This window comes from Nicotiana tabacum, chromosome 2 (assembly GCF_000715075.1).
Source record: "Nicotiana tabacum cultivar K326 chromosome 2, ASM71507v2, whole genome shotgun sequence".
NCBI lineage: Eukaryota > Viridiplantae > Streptophyta > Magnoliopsida > Solanales > Solanaceae > Nicotiana > Nicotiana tabacum.
The window spans coordinates 113,506,103-113,525,933 of NC_134081.1; the positions used below are offsets into that span (position 1 = coordinate 113,506,103).

A 19,831-nucleotide genomic window follows, 5' to 3' on the forward strand; every position below is an offset into this window, starting at 1 on the left:
AAGCAATATAGTAAAACAGAAGTAGATATGAAGCATACGAAAATGATGGGGTAAATCTGCAAGTTACATAATCTTCCAATTACTTATTTTAAAGCATGAATAGCTAAATCTTGTATTCTACCTTAACGGCTCAGAAAATGTCAAGTGTCAATATTAAATAAATAAGGAATACCATATAAAATGCTGGGCATCAGTGAAAAGATTAGCTCGTGAATATTCAGACTATTAGCGATATAACGCACGATTCTGTCGAGGTCGTTCGGCCCGATTCAGAATAATATGTACACTGCTGAGGGTCGTACGACACGAACCATAGATGGATCTATATATTGCTAGGCATTCGACCTCCTCTAAAATAAAGGAAGGAAGTTACCGAATTACGAGACACATGTTTACGATACAGTACATGAGCACATAACGAATATAATCTTTATGCTTCTCAATTAACTCGCCCACACTCAAAGTGTTAAGGCTCGGCCTATTTTTTTATATATATATATATATATATATATATATATATATATATATATATATATATATATATATATATATATATATATATATATATATATATATATATATATATATATATATATATATATATATATATATATATATATATATATATTCAATCATTACATGATACCGTTCTAAGTCTACCCGGACATAAACATGCCTTAGTTACGTACGGATTCTCGTCACCTCGTGCGTACGTAACACCCACAACTAGTTGCACATAATGATAAATATCACCTAGGGGGTAGTTTTCCCCTCACAAGGTTAGACAAGAGACTTACCTCGGTCCGAAGTTCCGTAACCGGCTCCCATGCCACTCAAACACCTCAACCGGATGCTCGTATCTTCAAAATTAGTCAAACAAATGTGCAAATCCATAAATATATACTCTATTACCCATAATTAATCAATTAATAACAATCCCCAACTCCGCTCGAAAATCCAACAAAGACAATCCTCGGGCCCATGTGTCTGGATTCCGAAAATTTTTGAAGATAAACTTTACCCATAACACCACGAACTAAAATATATAACTTATTCTAAATTCCATGTCCAATTTCATGGTCAAAATCCAAAAATACCAATTTCTAGGTTTTCTACCAAAATTTTAAATTTCTACTAATTCCCATGTAAACATTCGTACATAATCCAAGTATTTAACTCACAATAGGTGGGAATGAAAATCTCCCCTTGAAACTTTCCAAAAATCGCCCCATCCAAGTGAAAATGAAAGAAGGTGGGCCAAAATCCCGTATAAAACCAAGCCCTCTGCCCAACGGCATTTTCGCATCTGCGAAACATTAGCCGCTTTTTGCGACACAAAGTCCGCTTCTATGACTCCCTTCAGGCCCCTCAACCTCCGCATCTTCGGCCCCTCTAGCGCTTCTGCGCCTTTGCTTCTGCGATGTTTCATCCGCAGGTGCGGTTCCGCTTCTACGGAATTTGACCGCATGTGCGGTCCCAGCCTCCCCCAGCAAGGTCCGCACCTACGCTCCAATGGTCGCATCTACGATCATGCAGGTGCGGGAATTTCTTCGCACCTGAGACCTCAGCCAGTTCACTCTCAACCGCTTATGCCGCGCAATCGTCGCTTCTGCGACCCAGCTTCCGCAGAAGCGATCGCACCAGCAACCAAAAAATCCCAGCATCCCCTTAGTACAAAAATTGATCTGTTAACCATCTGGAATCCACCCGAGGGCCTCGAGACCTTAACCAATTATACCAACGCGTCCCAAAATATATTACGAACTTAGTTGAGGCCTCAGATCACGCCAAACAACATCAAAACTACGGATTGACGATCAAAACCCTTCTTTAACTTACAAACCTTTAAACTTCGACGAACGTGTCCGATTCATATCAAAACATTCCAGAATGATGCCAAACTTTGCGCACAGGTCACAAATCATGACACGAAACTATTTCAAGGTTCGGAATCCCAAACGGACATCGATAACACCAAAGCCTACTCCAAACCAAACTTAGGAAATTCTTAAACTTTTAAAATATTAATTTTTCATAATAAACGTCGAGATACTCTCGGGTGATCCGATACTCAACCCGAACATACGCCCAAGTCCGAAATCATCATACGAACCTATCGGGACCTTCAAATCCCGATTCCGAGATTGTTTACTCAAAAGTCGAACCTTAGTCAATTCTTCCAACTTAAAGCTTCCAAAATTAAAATTTTCTTTCCAAATAAATCTCGAACTTCCCGAAATTTAATTCCGACCATACGTACAATCCATAATACCTGAAGTGAAGCTACTCAAGGCCTCAAACCGTCGAACGTCATGCTAAAGCTCAAAATGACTGGTCAGGTCATTACATTCTCCCCCCCCCCAACTTAAACATATGTTCATCCTCAAACGTGCTAAGAACTGCTGCGGAGTTTTCCAAAATCACCGTTTAACACTTCGGGCACCTGCCCGTGCCACCACAACCCAGTGGAGCACATTAGCTCGAGCCAGACTGAAGATCCTCCCTATAACCTTAGCTAACAATCTTTAGAACCAAATTCCAACTTCCCAATTTCTTTACAAGACCTGATTCTAACACACGAACACCGTATCAATTAACACACGTTGTATCAAAACATGATCATGCACCTATGTTGAAATCACACCCTGCACCTCATAAATCGGTTGCCCATAATAACATCATCTGACCACACTAGCTAGAATTTCACGAATCTGATGCCCGCAATAGATCTCATGACGCATATAAGTCATGTTCCAACCTTCAAAATACTGCCACGACGGCATATATGTGTAGAAACTAATAACCGCCTGCCGAATCAACAAATCACGGAGTCTCTCCTCCTGACAGGACCATTACCCCATTCTGACTGAATAATGGTATTTTATCTTTAAAGTACCTTATATAAATCTGATTGCACTGATCCCTGGTCCAATAACCTCGTCTCACCCAGTACAAGCTGCTCAGGCAATAAGCCATCTCAGACAGTGCCAAATATCTTATATGATGCCCACAATGCGCCAACAAGCTACAAACTCGAATGTGATACATAAGGAAGAACGAACTCTGAAAAAGGACTACCCAGCCCACATAACGAATAAAACGGCCGAATAGACATTGTGAACCTACCTCAGGGATGAAAAACAAGACACACAAAATGAGTGTAAGGAACTATGCTCAACATCTTGATATTGAGGCGTGCAACCCGATCCAACATGACACTATTGCGGCGTGCAACCCGATCCAAACATGAAAATATTGCGGCATACAACCCGATCCACACATAACAACCAAGAAGAAAACACACATCAAGTCGTAACGCTTATACTTACGAAATGCCCGGATATCGACCATAAGCACGCCAAGTGCATCATACTAATTCTGGGGAGACAGCTAACTCCATACGCTATGAAACTCAAGCACAACTAAGGTGCAATAAATGACCTGCATCTCGAGAGCCATCCTGCTCACATAACACCACAAGCTACGCGGGACCTCAACAAATGTGCGAATAATCAAGCCGTCTCATAACCCACATGGCACCATAGAGATTAACATGGGATAGCTGACGATGGGAATAACATCTAATGCCCGATGACTCCTCCGTAAGTAATGCTATGATGAACGAACACACCCTACCTGATGTAGAGCACACATACACATTAGACCCACCAACGGACCTCAAGCCGATTCCGATCATCCCATACTGGGCCAACAACCTTTCAAGGATCCACAATGGCCCTATTCCTGACACACACGAGCAGCCGTCCAATCCGGAACAAACTCCCACAGTCCACAACCAAAGGAATAGAGCGCCTTTTAGGCATAAGCTCTCATATTAGCGATAGTACTCGAATCTCCATACTTGGTCTCAATCCTTAACCATCAAGTGACTAACATGTCACACTTATACAAATTTCCCCGTGGGCTACACTCCTACGACCTTATGCACTAGGTAGCAAAGTTTGCAAATCCATACCACCAACCGAACTAATCTGTAAAGTAATTCAAGAACCCGTAAATCAATACACAATGCTCATTTCACCGAACACCATTCTCAGCGCCACTAAGATAACGCCAGCTCACTCTAAGCATCTAAATTCTCCCCTACTCATCCGAGCTCGTGACATTCCTGTCACACCGAACCACAACCTTGATCCTTCACCTTCAATTCCCATGTCGCTCATTGTACCTATCATACCGCTACGCGAGAATACACGAATTCATCATAACCCCTGAACTACCAGTAGAATAAACACTTTGTTGGCTAGAAACCTTTCACTTAGCTCATTTCAGTATAGCCAATGCAACAAGCAACTGAATTCTCGAACCGCAGAAAATACAAACATCAAGTCGTGATCAAAATTGCCATGACTCCTCTGGAATCCATTTACACCACAAGGCCATTTAAATCAAATACCTCCCAAATCAATCAAATTATGGTAGTTGTCAAGCCCGAACGTACAACCACAAACCACATGTATAGCTTCACACGCCGAAGGAACTGATCATTGCCATAATCATGCTGATTCAACCATTACTAGCCGACCCAACTTCTCTCAATGTAATCTAGACTTGCCTTAGAAGTAATAATACCTCCATTCAAAACATAACGAACCCTATCCGCACTCATCGTGAGTGGCCCAAATCGCGAGACCATATCGTCTCAATACCCAAGAATCTTTTCATACTCCATTACGCACACCATAGCATCTCCAATTGGTACACCTATTCTACAAGACCTTCCGCGAATTCGAAGCTATTTCTTCCCTTCCTCCAATACTGCACCGCATACCCGATGATAACATAGAACATTCCAAGTCCCGTTCGTGAACCACTGTGAAAACTCGATCCTTAACCACTCAATAGACCCAAAATCCTTAGGCACTGCACTTTAATTCTTGAACCCACTAGGACCGTTGTTGAGAGTCACCCACTCTGACCTGATCCCGAATATAACCAAGCTTCGACGTTATGTAGCGCATGAACACCCTCTCAAAGAAGAAATCAGCTGAATTCTTTTCCTTGCACATTACATCCATAATAAGCATAAACTCGGAGTCTTCCCAAAACCTGCACCTCAATAGATAAGGTGAAGTATAGCATACATTCATCAAGTTCCTTGCTCGAATTACTCCTGATATTTTCTTTTCTTAGTTAGAATTAATCCACCAACACATCGATAACCAGAATCTGCACAAACAGACAATCACACGATCCAATCATAAACGGTGGGGCACCCTTACTTAGCTTTAAGCTAACATCACATAATGTAGATCCGACAATGATTCCTCCTCCTCAATTACCATGATCACGTACCATTAACCCGCCAAATTTCTCGAAGTCTTTTGTTAAGCCTTTCATGAACGTTCTGAATCATCAGTCACAATCACATATTCGACCTCTTACCGAGTAGCAAGTAGTATTCTTCGCAGAAGCTTCATCAACATCACGCAACTGCTAACCTGCTCACAGGAGATAACCTACCTATGGAATTCCATGCCGACATCTTCCAACGGCACTGCACTGGTTAGAACTACTATGAAATTAGTAAACCCTCCTGAGCCCATGCTCGTCCACTAGTTGTACAAGTCTGTTTATTCCACATTAACATCGACTAAAAGTCCGACAATACGCTCCAAACTCGAAGTCATATTGTATTCCAAAACGATAGTCAAGTTTTCACACCCCTCTCCATTTCAAGCAAACTCCTTCCTACCGTATCCAATCTTCCTCGATACAGTAGCCACCATCCCAAATAAAATCCTAGACCAAATCACCTTCCATCACGATTCCCCAATTGTTCTATACTTTCTCAAGGCACGCGGCTATCCTAGCACAGAATCCATATGCTATTCTACCCCTCTTACTTTGGTTAAACCATCTACTTTAAGCAACTTCTTGACCTATGTTGTTCATACTTGACCTTCTAGTAATTCACCCACTGCGAGACACCTCCCACCATGTCCTTCCTCGTCCTTCGCTGCCCAAATGCCGCCTCAAATCAAAATCCATCTCTGTAGCACCTGAACTAATAAATTACTACCAACTCTAAACTTTTTGGAAGATCATCTTTCTCGAGCCATCAACATTAGAATTACCAATTCGATTCAGAACCGTTACACACCGCTATCTCTGACAACCCCTTCTTAGGCATTATTCCACCACACTCTGCCCGAATGCAAAAGTCAAAGAAGACTATAACACCGGCGAACTTTAATGCGTTCCAACAAGGACGATGATACCATATCACAAATGAGAATTCCACCACACTCGAAGATATCAAGTCTCGTTACTTCATCAATCAAACCTGGACATCCATAGTCCGATTGCCTTTCTTTTGCTGGAATTAAATGCTGAACCTCTAAATCATGCACTAAGAAATTCTCCTTTCAAGTCATTCACTGCCTCAACACATAAACGAGTGCCCTACCATTACACCAACACTGTGCGACAACAACTCATGGACATCATAGCAATCCGTGCATAGCCTCGAAACCATAGGAAGTACAGATACTGAACTGAACTGAAACGACAGAATACCCTAACGATAATAGACTGCCTGAACACGTAGGGAAAAATATCCTGCCCCACGTCTGCAGTACCAATACCACAACTCGACGTCCAATTTATAACAAGTATTTCACGTCGCATAAGATTAAGTAGGAAGGAAATAAAGGCACAAGCCTCAATGGAATCAAACCGCACGATGAGGAAATTAAGAAGGGAAGTGCTTCTAACGTCCCTGTAGCCTCTCGAAGATAAGTACAGACGTCTCTGTACCGACCCGCAAGACTCTACTAGACTTGATCATGACTCATGAGACCCAAGTGAACCTAACGCTCTATTACCAAGCTGTCACGATACAAAATCCACTATAGGTCGTGATGGCACCTAACGCCGTCGTCAGGCAAGCCAACGTTGATTTATCAATTTATTTACTCATTTTATTACTTTCGAAATCATAATCTCCATTACTTAAATAGTATAAAATGGAATTTACAAGGTAAAATAATAATAACTACGTGAACTATAATAACGAACAACCAGTAAGAACCCCCAAAACCTGGTGTCACAAGTGCATGAGCATTTTCTAAGGAGTATAATAATAATACAACATCTGTCCCGAATGTAATAAGACAGAATAAAATAATTAGTACAATGGAAACTCGGTGGACTTCGAAGCGTATCCTGGAATGCAGCTCACATAAAGTCTCCTCAACATGTGTGCCTACGCGCCAAGATGATCATCAAATGAACCTGTCAGATCCTGCACATTTAGTGCAGAAGTGTAGCATGAGTACGTAAATCAACGTATACCCAGTAAGTATCTAGCCTAACCCCGGAGAAGTAGTGACGAGGGGTCGACATCGACACTTACTAAAGGTCAAATAAAGCAATATAGTAAAACAGAACTAGATATGAAGAATACGGAAATGATGGAGTAAATCTGCAAGTTACATAATCTTCCAATTACTTCTTTTAAAGCATGAATATCTAAATCTTGTATTTTACCTTAACGGCTCAGAAAATGTCAAGTGTCAATATCAAATAAATAAGGAATACCATATAAAATGCCGGGCATCAGTAGAAAGATTAGCTCGTGAGTAGTCAGCAGAAAGATTAGCTCGTGAATATTCGGACTACTAGCGATATAACGCACGATTCTGCCGAGGTCGTTCGGCCCGATCCAGAATAATGTGTACACTGCCGAGGGTCGTACGGCATGAACCATAGATGGATGTATATACTGTCGAGGCGTTCGGCTCCCTCCACAATAAAAGAAGGAAGTTACCAAATTACGAGACACATGTTTACGATAAAGTACATGAGCACATAACGAATATAATCTTTATACTTCTCAATTAACTCGCCAACACTCAAAGTATTAAGGCTCGGCCTTAGTCAAGGCCTCAAATCACGCCAAACAACATCAAAACTATGGATCGACGATCAAAACCCTTCTTTAAACTTCAAAACCTTTAAATTTCGACGAACACGTCCGATTCATTTCAAAACATTCCTGAATGACGCCAAACTTTACGCACATGTCACAAATCACGATACGAACCTATTTCAAGGCTCGGAATCGCAAACGGATATCGATAACACCAAAATCCACTCAAAACCAAACTTAAAAAATTCTTAAACTTTCAAAATGTTAACTTTCCATAATAAACGCTGAGATGCTCCCGGGTGATCCGATACTCAACCTGAACATACGCTCAAGTCTGAAATTATCATACAAACCTATCGGAACCTGCAAATCCTCCAAGTTTGTTTACTCAAAAGTCAAACCTTAGTCAATTCTTCCAACTTAAAGCTTCCGAAATTAAAATTTTCTTTCCAAATAAATCCTGAACTTCCCGAAATTCAATTCCGACCACACGTACAAGTCATAATACCTGAATTAAAGCTACTCAAGGTCTAAAACCGCCGAACGACGCGCTAGAGGTCAAAACGACCGGTCGGATTGTTATATTAAGGTTCATACTGTTAGTATTGAAATAATCAAGTGTCATGCGGAAGCTGGTAAAGCAAATCTTGAATCACCACAAACGGAGATGAGCAATCTACTATATAAAAGAGAGTACAAAATATCGAGAAAAGAACCTCACAAAGAGGCAAACACAAAGTCGCAGGCTAACACTTGTCCATAAATTCTCCCCCCTAAATAAGACTCTCAAACCCCATATGACTGCATTGTGGATGTTATTGAATGAGAAGGAATGATCCTTAAATTATAGAGGTTAAAACTTTTTCCTCCAAGAAAAAAAACTAGCCAAATATGGAAGATTTATAATTTCCTTCTAATAAAAGAAAAACTCAATTATGATAAATATATTGTCCTTTCTTTCAAGAGATAGGAGAACCAAATATGGTAAAAAAAATCAGGACAAACACTTAATATAGACCTACCATTTTATTTCAATTTTAGTGCATATTTACATATAATTTTATGTTTCGCGTGGAACGTATATATTAGGTTCAAATAAATGTGTGACGAAACTTTACATCCGCCCCTAGATGCTACCACTTTCCCAATGTTGACTTGGAAGTGCTAGATTTTTAATTCATTGCACGTCTTTAAAGAACTCATACATTATATATCTTTGTTTTTAGATAGTAATGGCGTATTTTCTGAGGCGCTCCTTTTAACTTTTAGATGATAATGTCTCTATTAGACCATTTACTGTTGGACCACAAAGGAGTTCAAGCATATAATGTACGTCAAATGATCACGTCAAATACTAGCACCGAATTTAATTAGCTTGAAATTCCAAAGCGATAACTGTTCCATGTTATTTAAAAAGGAAAAGTTATGTGCATGTATATATAAACTTACCTGTAAATACTAGCCTTCTAGCTCGTTTTAAAGCGTTGAAGAGAGAGATATGATATTCTAAAAATAGATGTTGAGGAAGCATCTGATCTGATATTTACAATGACTTAACACGTTCACTTACACTTTATTTATAAATCGCATTTAATTAATATTTATTTTTACCTCAAATTATCACTTAACCAAGTAAACTAGTATGATTTGGTGTAAATATTCGATGCTGGAATAAATTTTACTATAATGGTAAACTAGTATAGTTTGGTACTGTAAACATGAGACTGAATGAATGAGTTTGATTTTAATGTTGGAGGCGCATGGATTAGGTATGGATTAATTCCACGAATCCTTTAAAATGTTCTCTTTTTATTATAGGTACGCCCAAAACTACTAGTTATTGCCTTCGAGCTGCGAAAATTAAAGCATTTGCTTAGAGTGGTCTATGGTTTATTTAGCACATAAAAGAAGCCTTGATCCCAAGGCTATTGCTTAAATTGTTCTTCCTACTATACTATTTTCCCTCTGTCATTTTCTTCTTAGAAATATTTTGTGGGTGAACAGATACTTTTAGAATAAATTCTGATAAACGACTTCCTGCTACATGTAAATTTTAAACATTTGGCAACTATTATTGGATAGAAGTATTGAGATTGATAATACGTAGTGATATGTTTGGTCATAAGTGCTGATGATTTTTTTCTATTAAAATGATTAACATGTCCAATATATTTTATATTTATGAATCTTATTTTTTTCTGTTAAAACTTGATTGACGAGCAAAATCACTGAAGTTTATTTGAGTTCATAGTAACTTTTCAGAGAGAGAGAGACGGAAGTCTCTAGGTCTTTTCTATTTTGCTCAAAAGTCCCAAAATAAAACGGTTGCCCTACCAGATATTTTGTTCCTCCTATCTATAAGTGGGTCAGTCCACCAATTACTCTATAGATTAAAATAAATACAATGTGGACTTTTGGGCCCAATAGCAAAAGAAAGAAATTAGCCCAATTTGTTAAGTGATATCATTTGCTTGTATCTCAACACCCCCCGGTAAATTAGAAGGTGAGATAACCCCCAACTTGCGAAGATGCAGATGATGAATAGCTCCCCCAATGGTTTAGTGAACATATCGGCAGACTGATTGGCACTGGAAGTGTGAAGCAGCTGAAGCAGACCTTCATTCAACTTTGTGCGAACAAAATGGAAATCCAACTCAATGTGCTTGGTGCGCTCATGGAAGACAAGGTTCTTAGCAATGTCGATGGCTGCCTGGTTATCACAAAATAGAGTAATAGGAGAAGAAAAGACAACACCAAAATCTGAAAGAAGCCTGCAAACCCAAGTGATTTCAGCAGTGGTCTTACTCATAGACCTGTATTCGTCCTCTGCAGATGACAAAGAGACTACAGATTGTTTCTTGGACTTCCAGCCGACAAGACATCCCCCTAATAGAATGCAAAACCCACTGATGGACTTCCTACTGTACGGGAAAGAACCCCAATCACTATCACAATATACACTGAGAGAAAGATCAGGAGAATTATTGTAGAAAACCCCAAAATCAAGAGTACCATTGAGATACCCGAGCAAACGTAAAGCAGCCTGCATATGAGGAAGGCAAGGCTTCTGCATAAACTGGCTTAAATGTTGCACTGCAAAGCAAATATCAGGTCTTGTATGGGTTAAGAAATTGAGTTTACCCACTAAACACCTATAAGTCTCAGGATTGGGCAGGGGATCACCATGATCAGCCTGCAGCTTGTCATGCATCTCAAGAGGAGATATAACTGAAGAACAATCATAGGAGTGGAACTCTTTGAGGAGATCATGCACAAATTTTTTCTGATGCAGCAACACCCCACCCTCAGAATACAACACTTAAATACCCAGAAAATAGTTAAGACGACCTAAATCCTTAATCTTAAATTGATCATGGAGGAAGTTTTTCATAGCATCAATCTCACACAGATCTGTCCCAGTGATGATGATATCATCAATATATACCACTAAGAGTACTAAGGCATCACCAGAACCCTTAGTAAAAAGTGAATAATCATTGAAAGAATGCACATAACCTCTACAGGACAAAGATTGAGACAATTTGACATACCATTGCTTTGAAGCTTGTCTCAAACCATACAAAGATTTATTCAGTTTATAGACCAAAGAAGTGGAAGTAGAAGCAGAAGATGCAGTAGATACTGAAAGACCAGGTGGGAGTTTCATAAAAACTTCTTCATCTAAGTCCCCATGCAAGAAAGCATTATTAACATCTAGTTGGAAAAGTGGCCAATTTCTTTTAACAGCTACAACAATTAAAGTTTTAACAGTAGACATTTTAACTGCATGTGAAAAGGTTTCATGGAAATCTATGCCTTCAACTTGTGTATTACCCCTAACCACAAGCCTAGCTTTATATCTTTCTATACTCTCATCAGCTTTGTACTTAATTTTGTATACCCATTTGTAGCCAATTGATTTCTTGCCTTTGGGTAACTCAACTATGTCCCAAGTACCATTAGTCTCCAATGCCTCAAACTCTTTTTTCATAGTATTTTGCCACTCAGGGATAACTGCTACCTGAGAATAAGTAGTAGGCTCAAATGCATGATGCTCACCAAAAGTAGACATACCAGTTAAATTAGCAGACCTGGAGCTAGGATTAGGGAGAGTGCAAACATAATTCTGCAAATAAGAAGGGGGATTGTGAGTCCTAGATGATCTCCTTAACGGAGGAAAATCAGATTCAGAGAGAGAAAAAGGGAGATTAGAGGAAGTAGGAGAGTTGGGACTAGAAAAAATAGGGAGATTAGAGCTGTTGTTCAGAGGTATTGCAGAATCAGATGGAGCAGGATTAGAGGGATGAAGAAAAGCAGGGGATGTTGCTGATGGAACAGGGTAAAATAAATCATGGGAGAGTGAAAAATGTTGTTTAACAGTGTGATCAAAGACGGTAGAAAATGACAAATTTGACATGGTAGGGGGAAAAGATCCAAATTTAACAAAAGGAAAGACATGTTCATGAAATATAACATCTATGGAGATAAGACAGACTTTATTCTGTAAATCATATAGCTTATAGCCTTTCTTTCTAAAGGGATAACCAATAAACACACAGGGAATGACCCTAGGCTGCAGTTTGTCCCTGTTAGGTTTTGGAACAGTTGAGTAACATAAGCAGCCAAAAGCTCTAAGATTTGAGTATGTAGGGAGTTTGTTATATAAGATCTCATAGGGACTCTTGTCCTTTAACACACTAGAAGGAAACCTATTTATCAAGTAGGTGGCTGTGGGTATGCAGTCTCCCCAAAATCTAAGAGGAAGACTAGACTGGAAAAGAAGAGCTCTAGTAGTTTCTAAAAGATGTTTGTGTTTCCTTTCCACAACTCCATTTGTTGTGGAGTGTGAGAACATGTTGTCTGATGCAATATCCCTTTCTCAGAGAAAACTTTTGATCCAAGAGTGTTGGATCCCAACTTTAAGGCATTATCACTTCTTACATGTTGAACTTTCAATTGGAATTGAGTTTCAGTCATGGCAATGAAGGCTTTTAAGAGGTTAAAATCATTGCTTTTGGCTCCCATTAGGTGGGTCCAAGTGGATCTTGAAAAATCATCAACAACGGTCATAAAATATTTGGAGCCAGTATAGGTAGGAGAGTGATATGGACCCCAGGTGTCAATGTGGATCAACTGAAAAGGCCTTGTGGATTGTATACTACTATCAGGAAATAGTAATCTTGTTTGTCTGGCTAGTGGACATATTGGGCAAGAAAAAGACTGTTTGGAAGATAACTGTGAACCAAGCATAGAGATATGTTTCATTCTAGATAAAGAAATATGCCCAAGCCTATAATGCCAAACCACATCCATTTTATTGATATCATTCAGAATTGCATCAGTATTTACATGTGTTTCATTAGCATCAGCAACATTGACATTCTTTACATTTGCTTGTATCTCAGGGAAAACACAAACAGGGGAAATAACAGGGGAAGTAATACTAGAAGAGTAACTGGATGTAGTACTGGGAGAAACAACAGGAGGAAGTAGGAGCTTATAGAGATTGTGGTCCAGTTTACCAAGAACCAGAGGCATCTTCAGAGAAGGGGCCTGTATAGCACAAAGAGTTCTGGTAAACAGAACAATCCCATTGTATTGTTCTAACAACTTATGAACTGAAATAAGATTGTATTGAAAAGAAGGAACATAAAGAACATGATGAATTGTGAAATTTGGAAACAAAGTCAAAGATCCTACTAAATGAACTTTGACTTTGTAACCATTTGGTAGAGAAACTATACAAGGTATAGGTAGTGTTTTCAGATTAAAAAGTAAATCCTTATGAGAAGTTATGTGGTCAGAAGCTCTAGAGACTATTATCCAAACAAAACTATCTACTTGTGAAAGCATGCATGACTTGAGCAGAATACTTTTGATAACAGCTTACCAGCAAAGTTAGCAGAAGCCATCAGAGTGGGAGTAGAGGAGGAGTCAGCAGATACATGAGACTGTTGTAGTAACATCATCAGCTGGGAGAACTGATCTTGTGTTAAACCAGGAACCATTGAAGCATTACTAGATTGAGATGACTTGACAGAATCAGGAACCACACTAGAATCCACATTAGTAGGAGGGCAAGGAGAGTTCACTTCAACATGAGCTGCAGTTTTCCTACTGCCAGGCCCTTTTGTGAACTTAAAATTTGAAGGATACCCATGTAGCTTGTAGCACCTGTCAATGGTGTGACATGGTTTCTTACAGTATTTGTATGTTAGGGCTCTTTGAGTATCAAAATTGACTCTGGAAGGAAAACCTTGCTTAGACACCCCAGCATTGAAAGAGGCAGATGTAGAGAGAAACTGAGGAGAGGTACACACATGCCTCTGCTTCTCATCTGACACAACAATATACTCTAGACAATGCTTACAGATGGAAAAGGCTTAATCATGAATGTATTGCTTCTAGTTTGCACATATATATCATTGAGACCCATCAAAAATTGATACACCTTTTGAACATCATCATCTTTCTGATAATCAGATTTGAAACCATAATTGCTACAGGACCCGACTGTACTGATTGACAAGGCATCAATTTCATCCCACAATCGCTTGATTTTGTTGAAATATGAAGCAATATCAAGTGATCCTTGTGAGATGTGAGCAAGTTTTTTCTTAGCAATATCTGTTTGACCATATCTTTCCTCCAACTCACTCCAAATATCTTTGGCAAGTTCAGAGTACTCAACACTACGAGCAATGTCTTTGGACAGGGAGTTGGTTAACCAAGAGACGACCAAATCATTACACCTCTGTCACTGTCTCGCCAAAGGAGAACTGTCATGAGGCTTAACTGAATATCCATTAATGAAATCCAGTTTATTTCTAACAGACAAGGCCACAAGGATGGTTCGTCTCCAACTCCCATACCCAGTACCATCAAAAGAAACAGAAACTAAGTAAGACCCTAAAACATCAGACGGATGCACATAAAAAGGATGACATGGATGCGTATAATCATCCTCATGAAAAACAGAACGAGAAGTAGTAAAACGAGTTGTTGGTAATGCAGATGTGGAATCATCATTCGGCATTTTGTACACAATTAATCAGGAAAATATACGCACACAAACAAACAATGAGGAGAAATAACTAGGGTTACCAAATTTCCTTTGCGGCCGGAAGGAACAACGACCTTGTAAAACAAATCAGTGGCAAGGACGAGCAAACCCTAGCTGAATGAGCAGTTTCAGAAATCACCAAACCCTAGGTTGAGAAGTACGCCTCAGATAATATCAAAATAAGTTCGATCAATCAACATCCGTCGTCAACACCGGAAAAACTCAAAATAGTGATGAAAAAACTCGTCGCAAAAAAAAAAAAAAACTCAGAATCGCGAAGAAGCAGCAGAACCTCAAAACTCCGATGAAGATGTGTGAGAGTAACATCGGACGAGAGGTAATTACCCAATCTATCCAGATCTGGGCTCTGATACCATGTTAAAACTTAATTGACGAGCAAAATCACTGAAGTTTATTTGAGTTCATAGTGACTTTTCAGAGAGAGAGACGGAAGTCTCTAGGTCTTTTCTATTTTGCTCAAAAGTCCCAAAATAAAACTGTTGCCCTACCAGATATTTTGTTCCTCATATCTACAAGTGGGTCAGTCCACCAATTACTCTATAGATTAAAATAAATACAATGTGGACTTCTGGGCCCAATAGCAAAAGAAAAAAATTAGCCCAATTTGTTAAGTGATATCATTTGCTTGTATCTCAACATTTTCCTACAGTCACACCTCTCCCATATGTAGTACTCCTAACACATTACAATAAACAAATATTTTTAACTAAATTTTTATGTTATATTTTACCTTTCTGTAGTAGCTTATTAGTTCAGTTATTATAACAACAATATCAATTATTATTACACTACACTTTTTTATAAACTTAAGTCTTTTATAGGAACCTATTCAAATATTTATATATTTATTGCTTCATAATAATCAAAATCAATCTATTTAAGGAGGAATTAACAGTGGAATATTCGAGTCCTCGAACTATGCCCAGGAATTTAAAACGTCAAAAATTCTAATAAAACTTGGAACAAGAGAAATTAATATTTTATTGGATTTATTTTAAATTTTAATTAATTAATTAATAAAATGTGAATGTCTTTTGTGATTTTAAATTTATACTATTTTCATTTTTTATGACATAAAAATTTGAGTAATCAGTTCTCCAATACTTTTTGTCTACAATAATAAAAATAAAATATACTCCATATGTCAAATGTTGTTAGAAGTATATACTAACAGCCAATCACTAAACAAACAAAAGAAGTTCGAAAAAAACGCTTTGCACCGGGTCCAACACCCCCTCCATTTCTCGCCATTTTTCAGATTGAAAGAATTATGGCATAGGGCGGAGCTTAAAGAACAGAACTCGCACGGCCAACAGCCGCTGCAGTAGTACAATTGATGCCGGTAAGTTGGAAGTTTCTTTGATTTTAAACGTGTTTCCATTGATGTTATCGGAAATAAAAATTGAGTTCATTGAATTTATTAGGGTTGTGCTTTTTAGGTTTTTATTAATTGGGCAATGTGAAATTATGTTGTTATTTGATCTAAATGGGCTGCTGCTAGTTTTCTCTTTGTAGGTGACAACCTTATTTCCTGTATTCACAATTTGTCAATTGAGAAGTGTCAATTGAGAAGAGCTCACAATTTGGGTGATTGAGCCATGTAATGAAGATGAACACTAAATTATCCCAACAGAAAAATCAGAATGTACTATCTAAATTATCCAGAGGAAAGAAATTAGCAGACCTCAGTTGTGACACTGCAGCCTCTTTCTAAAGCAGGCAAAGTTCTTTGGATAGTATGCTTAGCTAAAATTTCCTTCGCAATATGCATTTACTTGGTATAATTAGTAGTGTTGGACTGCCATTTGAAGAATGGAGTGTGCATAGATGATAGGAACAAAAGGGAGAGCGAGTAAAATAGGTTCCACATAATATGAAGCATTGTATTGTATCAAACTACCTATACCTGTTTGATCTGATCTTTTTGACAAGAATGTAATAGAAGATGTCGTAGAAGACATCCACTTGGACGCCATCCAGTAATATTGATCTAGTTCAGCTGTGGATCTAGAATTTTGAGTTTGAAATGCAGGTCCTGGAATATATATCTAACCTTATTTATACTCAATTTTCACACATATATCAATCTTTGACAGGAAGCCGAGGTTTTACAGAAACCTGAGAGTTGTCGCCTTTTTAGCAGAAAAGCGCTAACCTTGCGCCTTGCCTCGCTTCATCGCTTAAAGCGAGAAGCGAGCGCTTATGACTGATGAGTGCCATTTTAGTCTTTAAAAGGCTCTGAGTTAAGATGGCTGGCCACATTCAAGCATAGCTAAATCAAGATGCGATAAGACTGTGAAAACTATTTAACAAAGTGCTTTTGATTTCTCAAGACATCTCTTTTCACTTGACTCGAGGAACAAAATACTCTTAAATTGTTCCAGCTTCACTCAATTGAGGCAATCAAATAGGTACCATGCATGGCTCAAAACAGAAGCCTGAATATCTTTGAAAGCTGTTTCTCAATCAAGACATTCCATCAAATGTTGTGCTTCTGCATCTAACCCCACTTTTCCCCGGTGCAAACTGAAATTTACAAAGAAAAGGAAAACACACACTAACCATCAGCTACATCATTTGACACCTGCAGTTCCTTGACTAGAAGTTCATGTGTGAAAAAAAAGAAGCAATCCTACTCAGGAATAAGTGTTTGTAGCCAGAATCAAATTGAAAAATCCTCTGAGCATGGTTTTTAATCTCATAACCAACACCCCACCACTCCTGTAAATTGTAATGTAACTACTCCTGGAGCATCCTCTTTTCCAATTACATAAGCACCAAATGTCTGCATTATATGATCACCCAAATGATTAAAAACAATTTTCTTTACTTCATATCTGATTGGAAAAAAAAAAGAGATACATACAGTGTCTTCTCTCTGAATCTAGACTTTCTTGAATGGAGAAGTAGAGTCACCCATAGTCCTAGCTTGAAGGCCAGAAACCGACAAACATGGAGGCGATAGTGTTCTAGTATGTGCAGGCTTTAAGTTGACTAGGTTTCCACTATCTTGAGAATTTTATATTTTCTTGGTGTGATCCTTATTAGTAGTCGTAGTTACACTGAAACGACGTCGTTCTTGTTTGTTCTTTTTCATAAATAGTTTATTTCCTTGGTCTCCTCTTGGGACAAGTGACACTTTTGTTTTTATAATGACTAAAGATGATTCTCGAATTTATACTTATCAATTGTAGGTCTATTTCAGTGGGTTTCTAACTCAACCCGACTGGACACAACTTGGGAGTCCATAGCAGGCACTTCCAATTTGAATGCGAAAATGTCAAAATCTCCATCTGTTATCACTCCCGTCAAATTGATAGCATTGTCCTTCTTGGTATTTCTATTCTTCATACTTCAAATTTCTTCTCCAGTATCTGCTATCAGGAAGGATGTAAGTCTTCAAGATAGATATACCTGTAGAACTACAGTTCAAGGAAGATTTTTGATTGCAGATGATATGGGTCAAGTCTGTGATGCGCTGTCCATTGATTCACATTCTCGCTGCTGCCGTGGAAAAAGAGAGCAATTTGCTTGTCACGGTTGCAATCTTGTTTCACAGTGTTGCAACTCCTATGAATTTTGTGTTTCTTGCTGTCTGAATCCATCTAGGACACAAAAGGACCTGGCTCTAAATGTCAAGATAGCTAAGCCTGTAACAGCAGGGACCTATTCAAGCCTTTTTGATTTTTGCATGGGAAGATGCCGTCACAATTCAGAGAGTGTGGTTCATGAAAACGCTTATCTCAGTGAATTTCATCATTGTTTCTCTATACCATCTAATTCTTCTGGTTCTTCTGGTGCACAAGCTGAAGCAAGACTAGCTGGTATAAATATTGTGATAGGAAGACAAGGTGAATCATGCAATTCAGTGTGCAAATCAAGTGGTCAATCTTGTGTTCCCAACAAATTCTTATTGCTCAACCAGTGCGAGACGATGCAAAAGTACATGGGCTGCAAAGGTGGATGTCTGGCAAGTGTCGGATCAGATCAGCCTGCTGAAGTAGTTGATGATGCCCCCAGAGATCTGAACCCTGGAGCCTGCTTGTACACCTCGCAACAGTCGATGCTATCTTGTGATGGATTGCATCAGCATACGAAGAGGCTCTGCCCCTGCGCATAGTGTGGTGAATTTCCCCTGCTCTCCCCAACTCCCCCCCCCCCCCCCCCCCCCCACCTCACAAACACCCCTGCACCCCTGTACTAGTTATTAGTTTCTCTCATTTAGACTAATGCGGGCCTTTTTTCTTTATAATTTTGAAATTTCTTAATATAATATTTGAGGCACACATTAAAATTTTGGATTCAAATTGGATACTAATTCAAATTTACGTTGTAATCTACTAAAGTTTTTTCATTATAAGTAAGATCTTTATAATTATTTCAATATGTACTTGGTTTGAGTAACAATAGCGTCGGTGTTGGTTTGCAGGGAGGAGGAGGCAGCCAGGCAATTCCACACAATTCAACAATATTGGGGTTGTGACTGGTACATTTGCTTGATATTTAGAGAAAAATCACACTAGAGGTTAGCAAGAATGGCTCTTTTACAATGATCACATAGTTATGAATTTGATATACTCGATGTGACTATCTAAATCATTATTTTCTTATTCTTTTTTCATTACGTTGGATATTAGGAAAGGATGGAAATATCTGACTAGCATGCAATGAGTTGGAATTGCTTAAACTAGTTAGACTGAAATCATAAAACTATCTCATGATATAGCTTTAACCTATTATAAGAAAAGAAGCTATTTTATATCAGGTTACAAATACATTTGTAGCAAGACCCCACTGAGTAGGTAGGTCTAGCTGATGTAAATCCCCTCCATAAAAAAAGATATTCTTGTGCT

At 38.7% G+C, this 19,831-nt stretch overlaps 2 protein-coding genes across 3 annotated transcripts; one reads left to right on the forward strand and one right to left on the reverse strand.

Moving 5' to 3' along the window:
- Positions 1-12,691: 12,691 nt before the first annotated feature.
- LOC142167869 (uncharacterized) lies at positions 12,692-14,930 on the reverse strand. The gene is made up of 4 exons (XM_075228186.1): positions 14,656-14,930; positions 14,346-14,586; positions 13,785-14,259; positions 12,692-13,632 (listed from the first exon to the last, which is right to left on the reverse strand). The coding sequence occupies exons 1-4, from the start codon at positions 14,928-14,930 to the stop codon at positions 12,692-12,694; spliced, it is 1,932 nt and encodes a 643-aa protein (XP_075084287.1).
- Positions 14,931-16,154: 1,224 nt separating this feature from the next.
- LOC107803436 (uncharacterized) lies at positions 16,155-19,597 on the forward strand. 2 transcript variants are annotated; one of them, XM_075237760.1, is made up of 3 exons: positions 16,155-16,320; positions 18,184-19,102; positions 19,408-19,597. In XM_075237760.1, the coding sequence occupies exons 1-2, from the start codon at positions 16,315-16,317 to the stop codon at positions 19,096-19,098; spliced, it is 921 nt and encodes a 306-aa protein (XP_075093861.1). In that variant the 5' UTR covers positions 16,155-16,314; the 3' UTR covers positions 19,099-19,102; positions 19,408-19,597. The 2 variants fall into 2 exon arrangements, with proteins under 2 accessions (XP_075093861.1, XP_016482638.2); XM_016627152.2 differs by having other exon boundaries at positions 16,156-16,320; positions 18,173-19,102.
- The last annotated feature ends 234 nt before the right edge of the window (positions 19,598-19,831 follow it).

Excerpts from the sequence above, each read along its gene's own strand:
- LOC142167869 (XM_075228186.1), bottom strand. The coding sequence starts at position 14,930 with ATGCCGAATGATGATTCCACATCTGCATTACCAACAACTCGTTTTACT. Across the intron at positions 14,260-14,345 it reads AAGATGATGATGTTCAAAAG|CATTGTCTAGAGTATATTGT; the intron begins GTGTATCAATTT and ends TCCATCTGTAAG. Across the intron at positions 13,633-13,784 it reads GGCTTCTGCTAACTTTGCTG|TTTCTCTACCAAATGGTTAC; the intron begins GTAAGCTGTTAT and ends TACCTTGTATAG.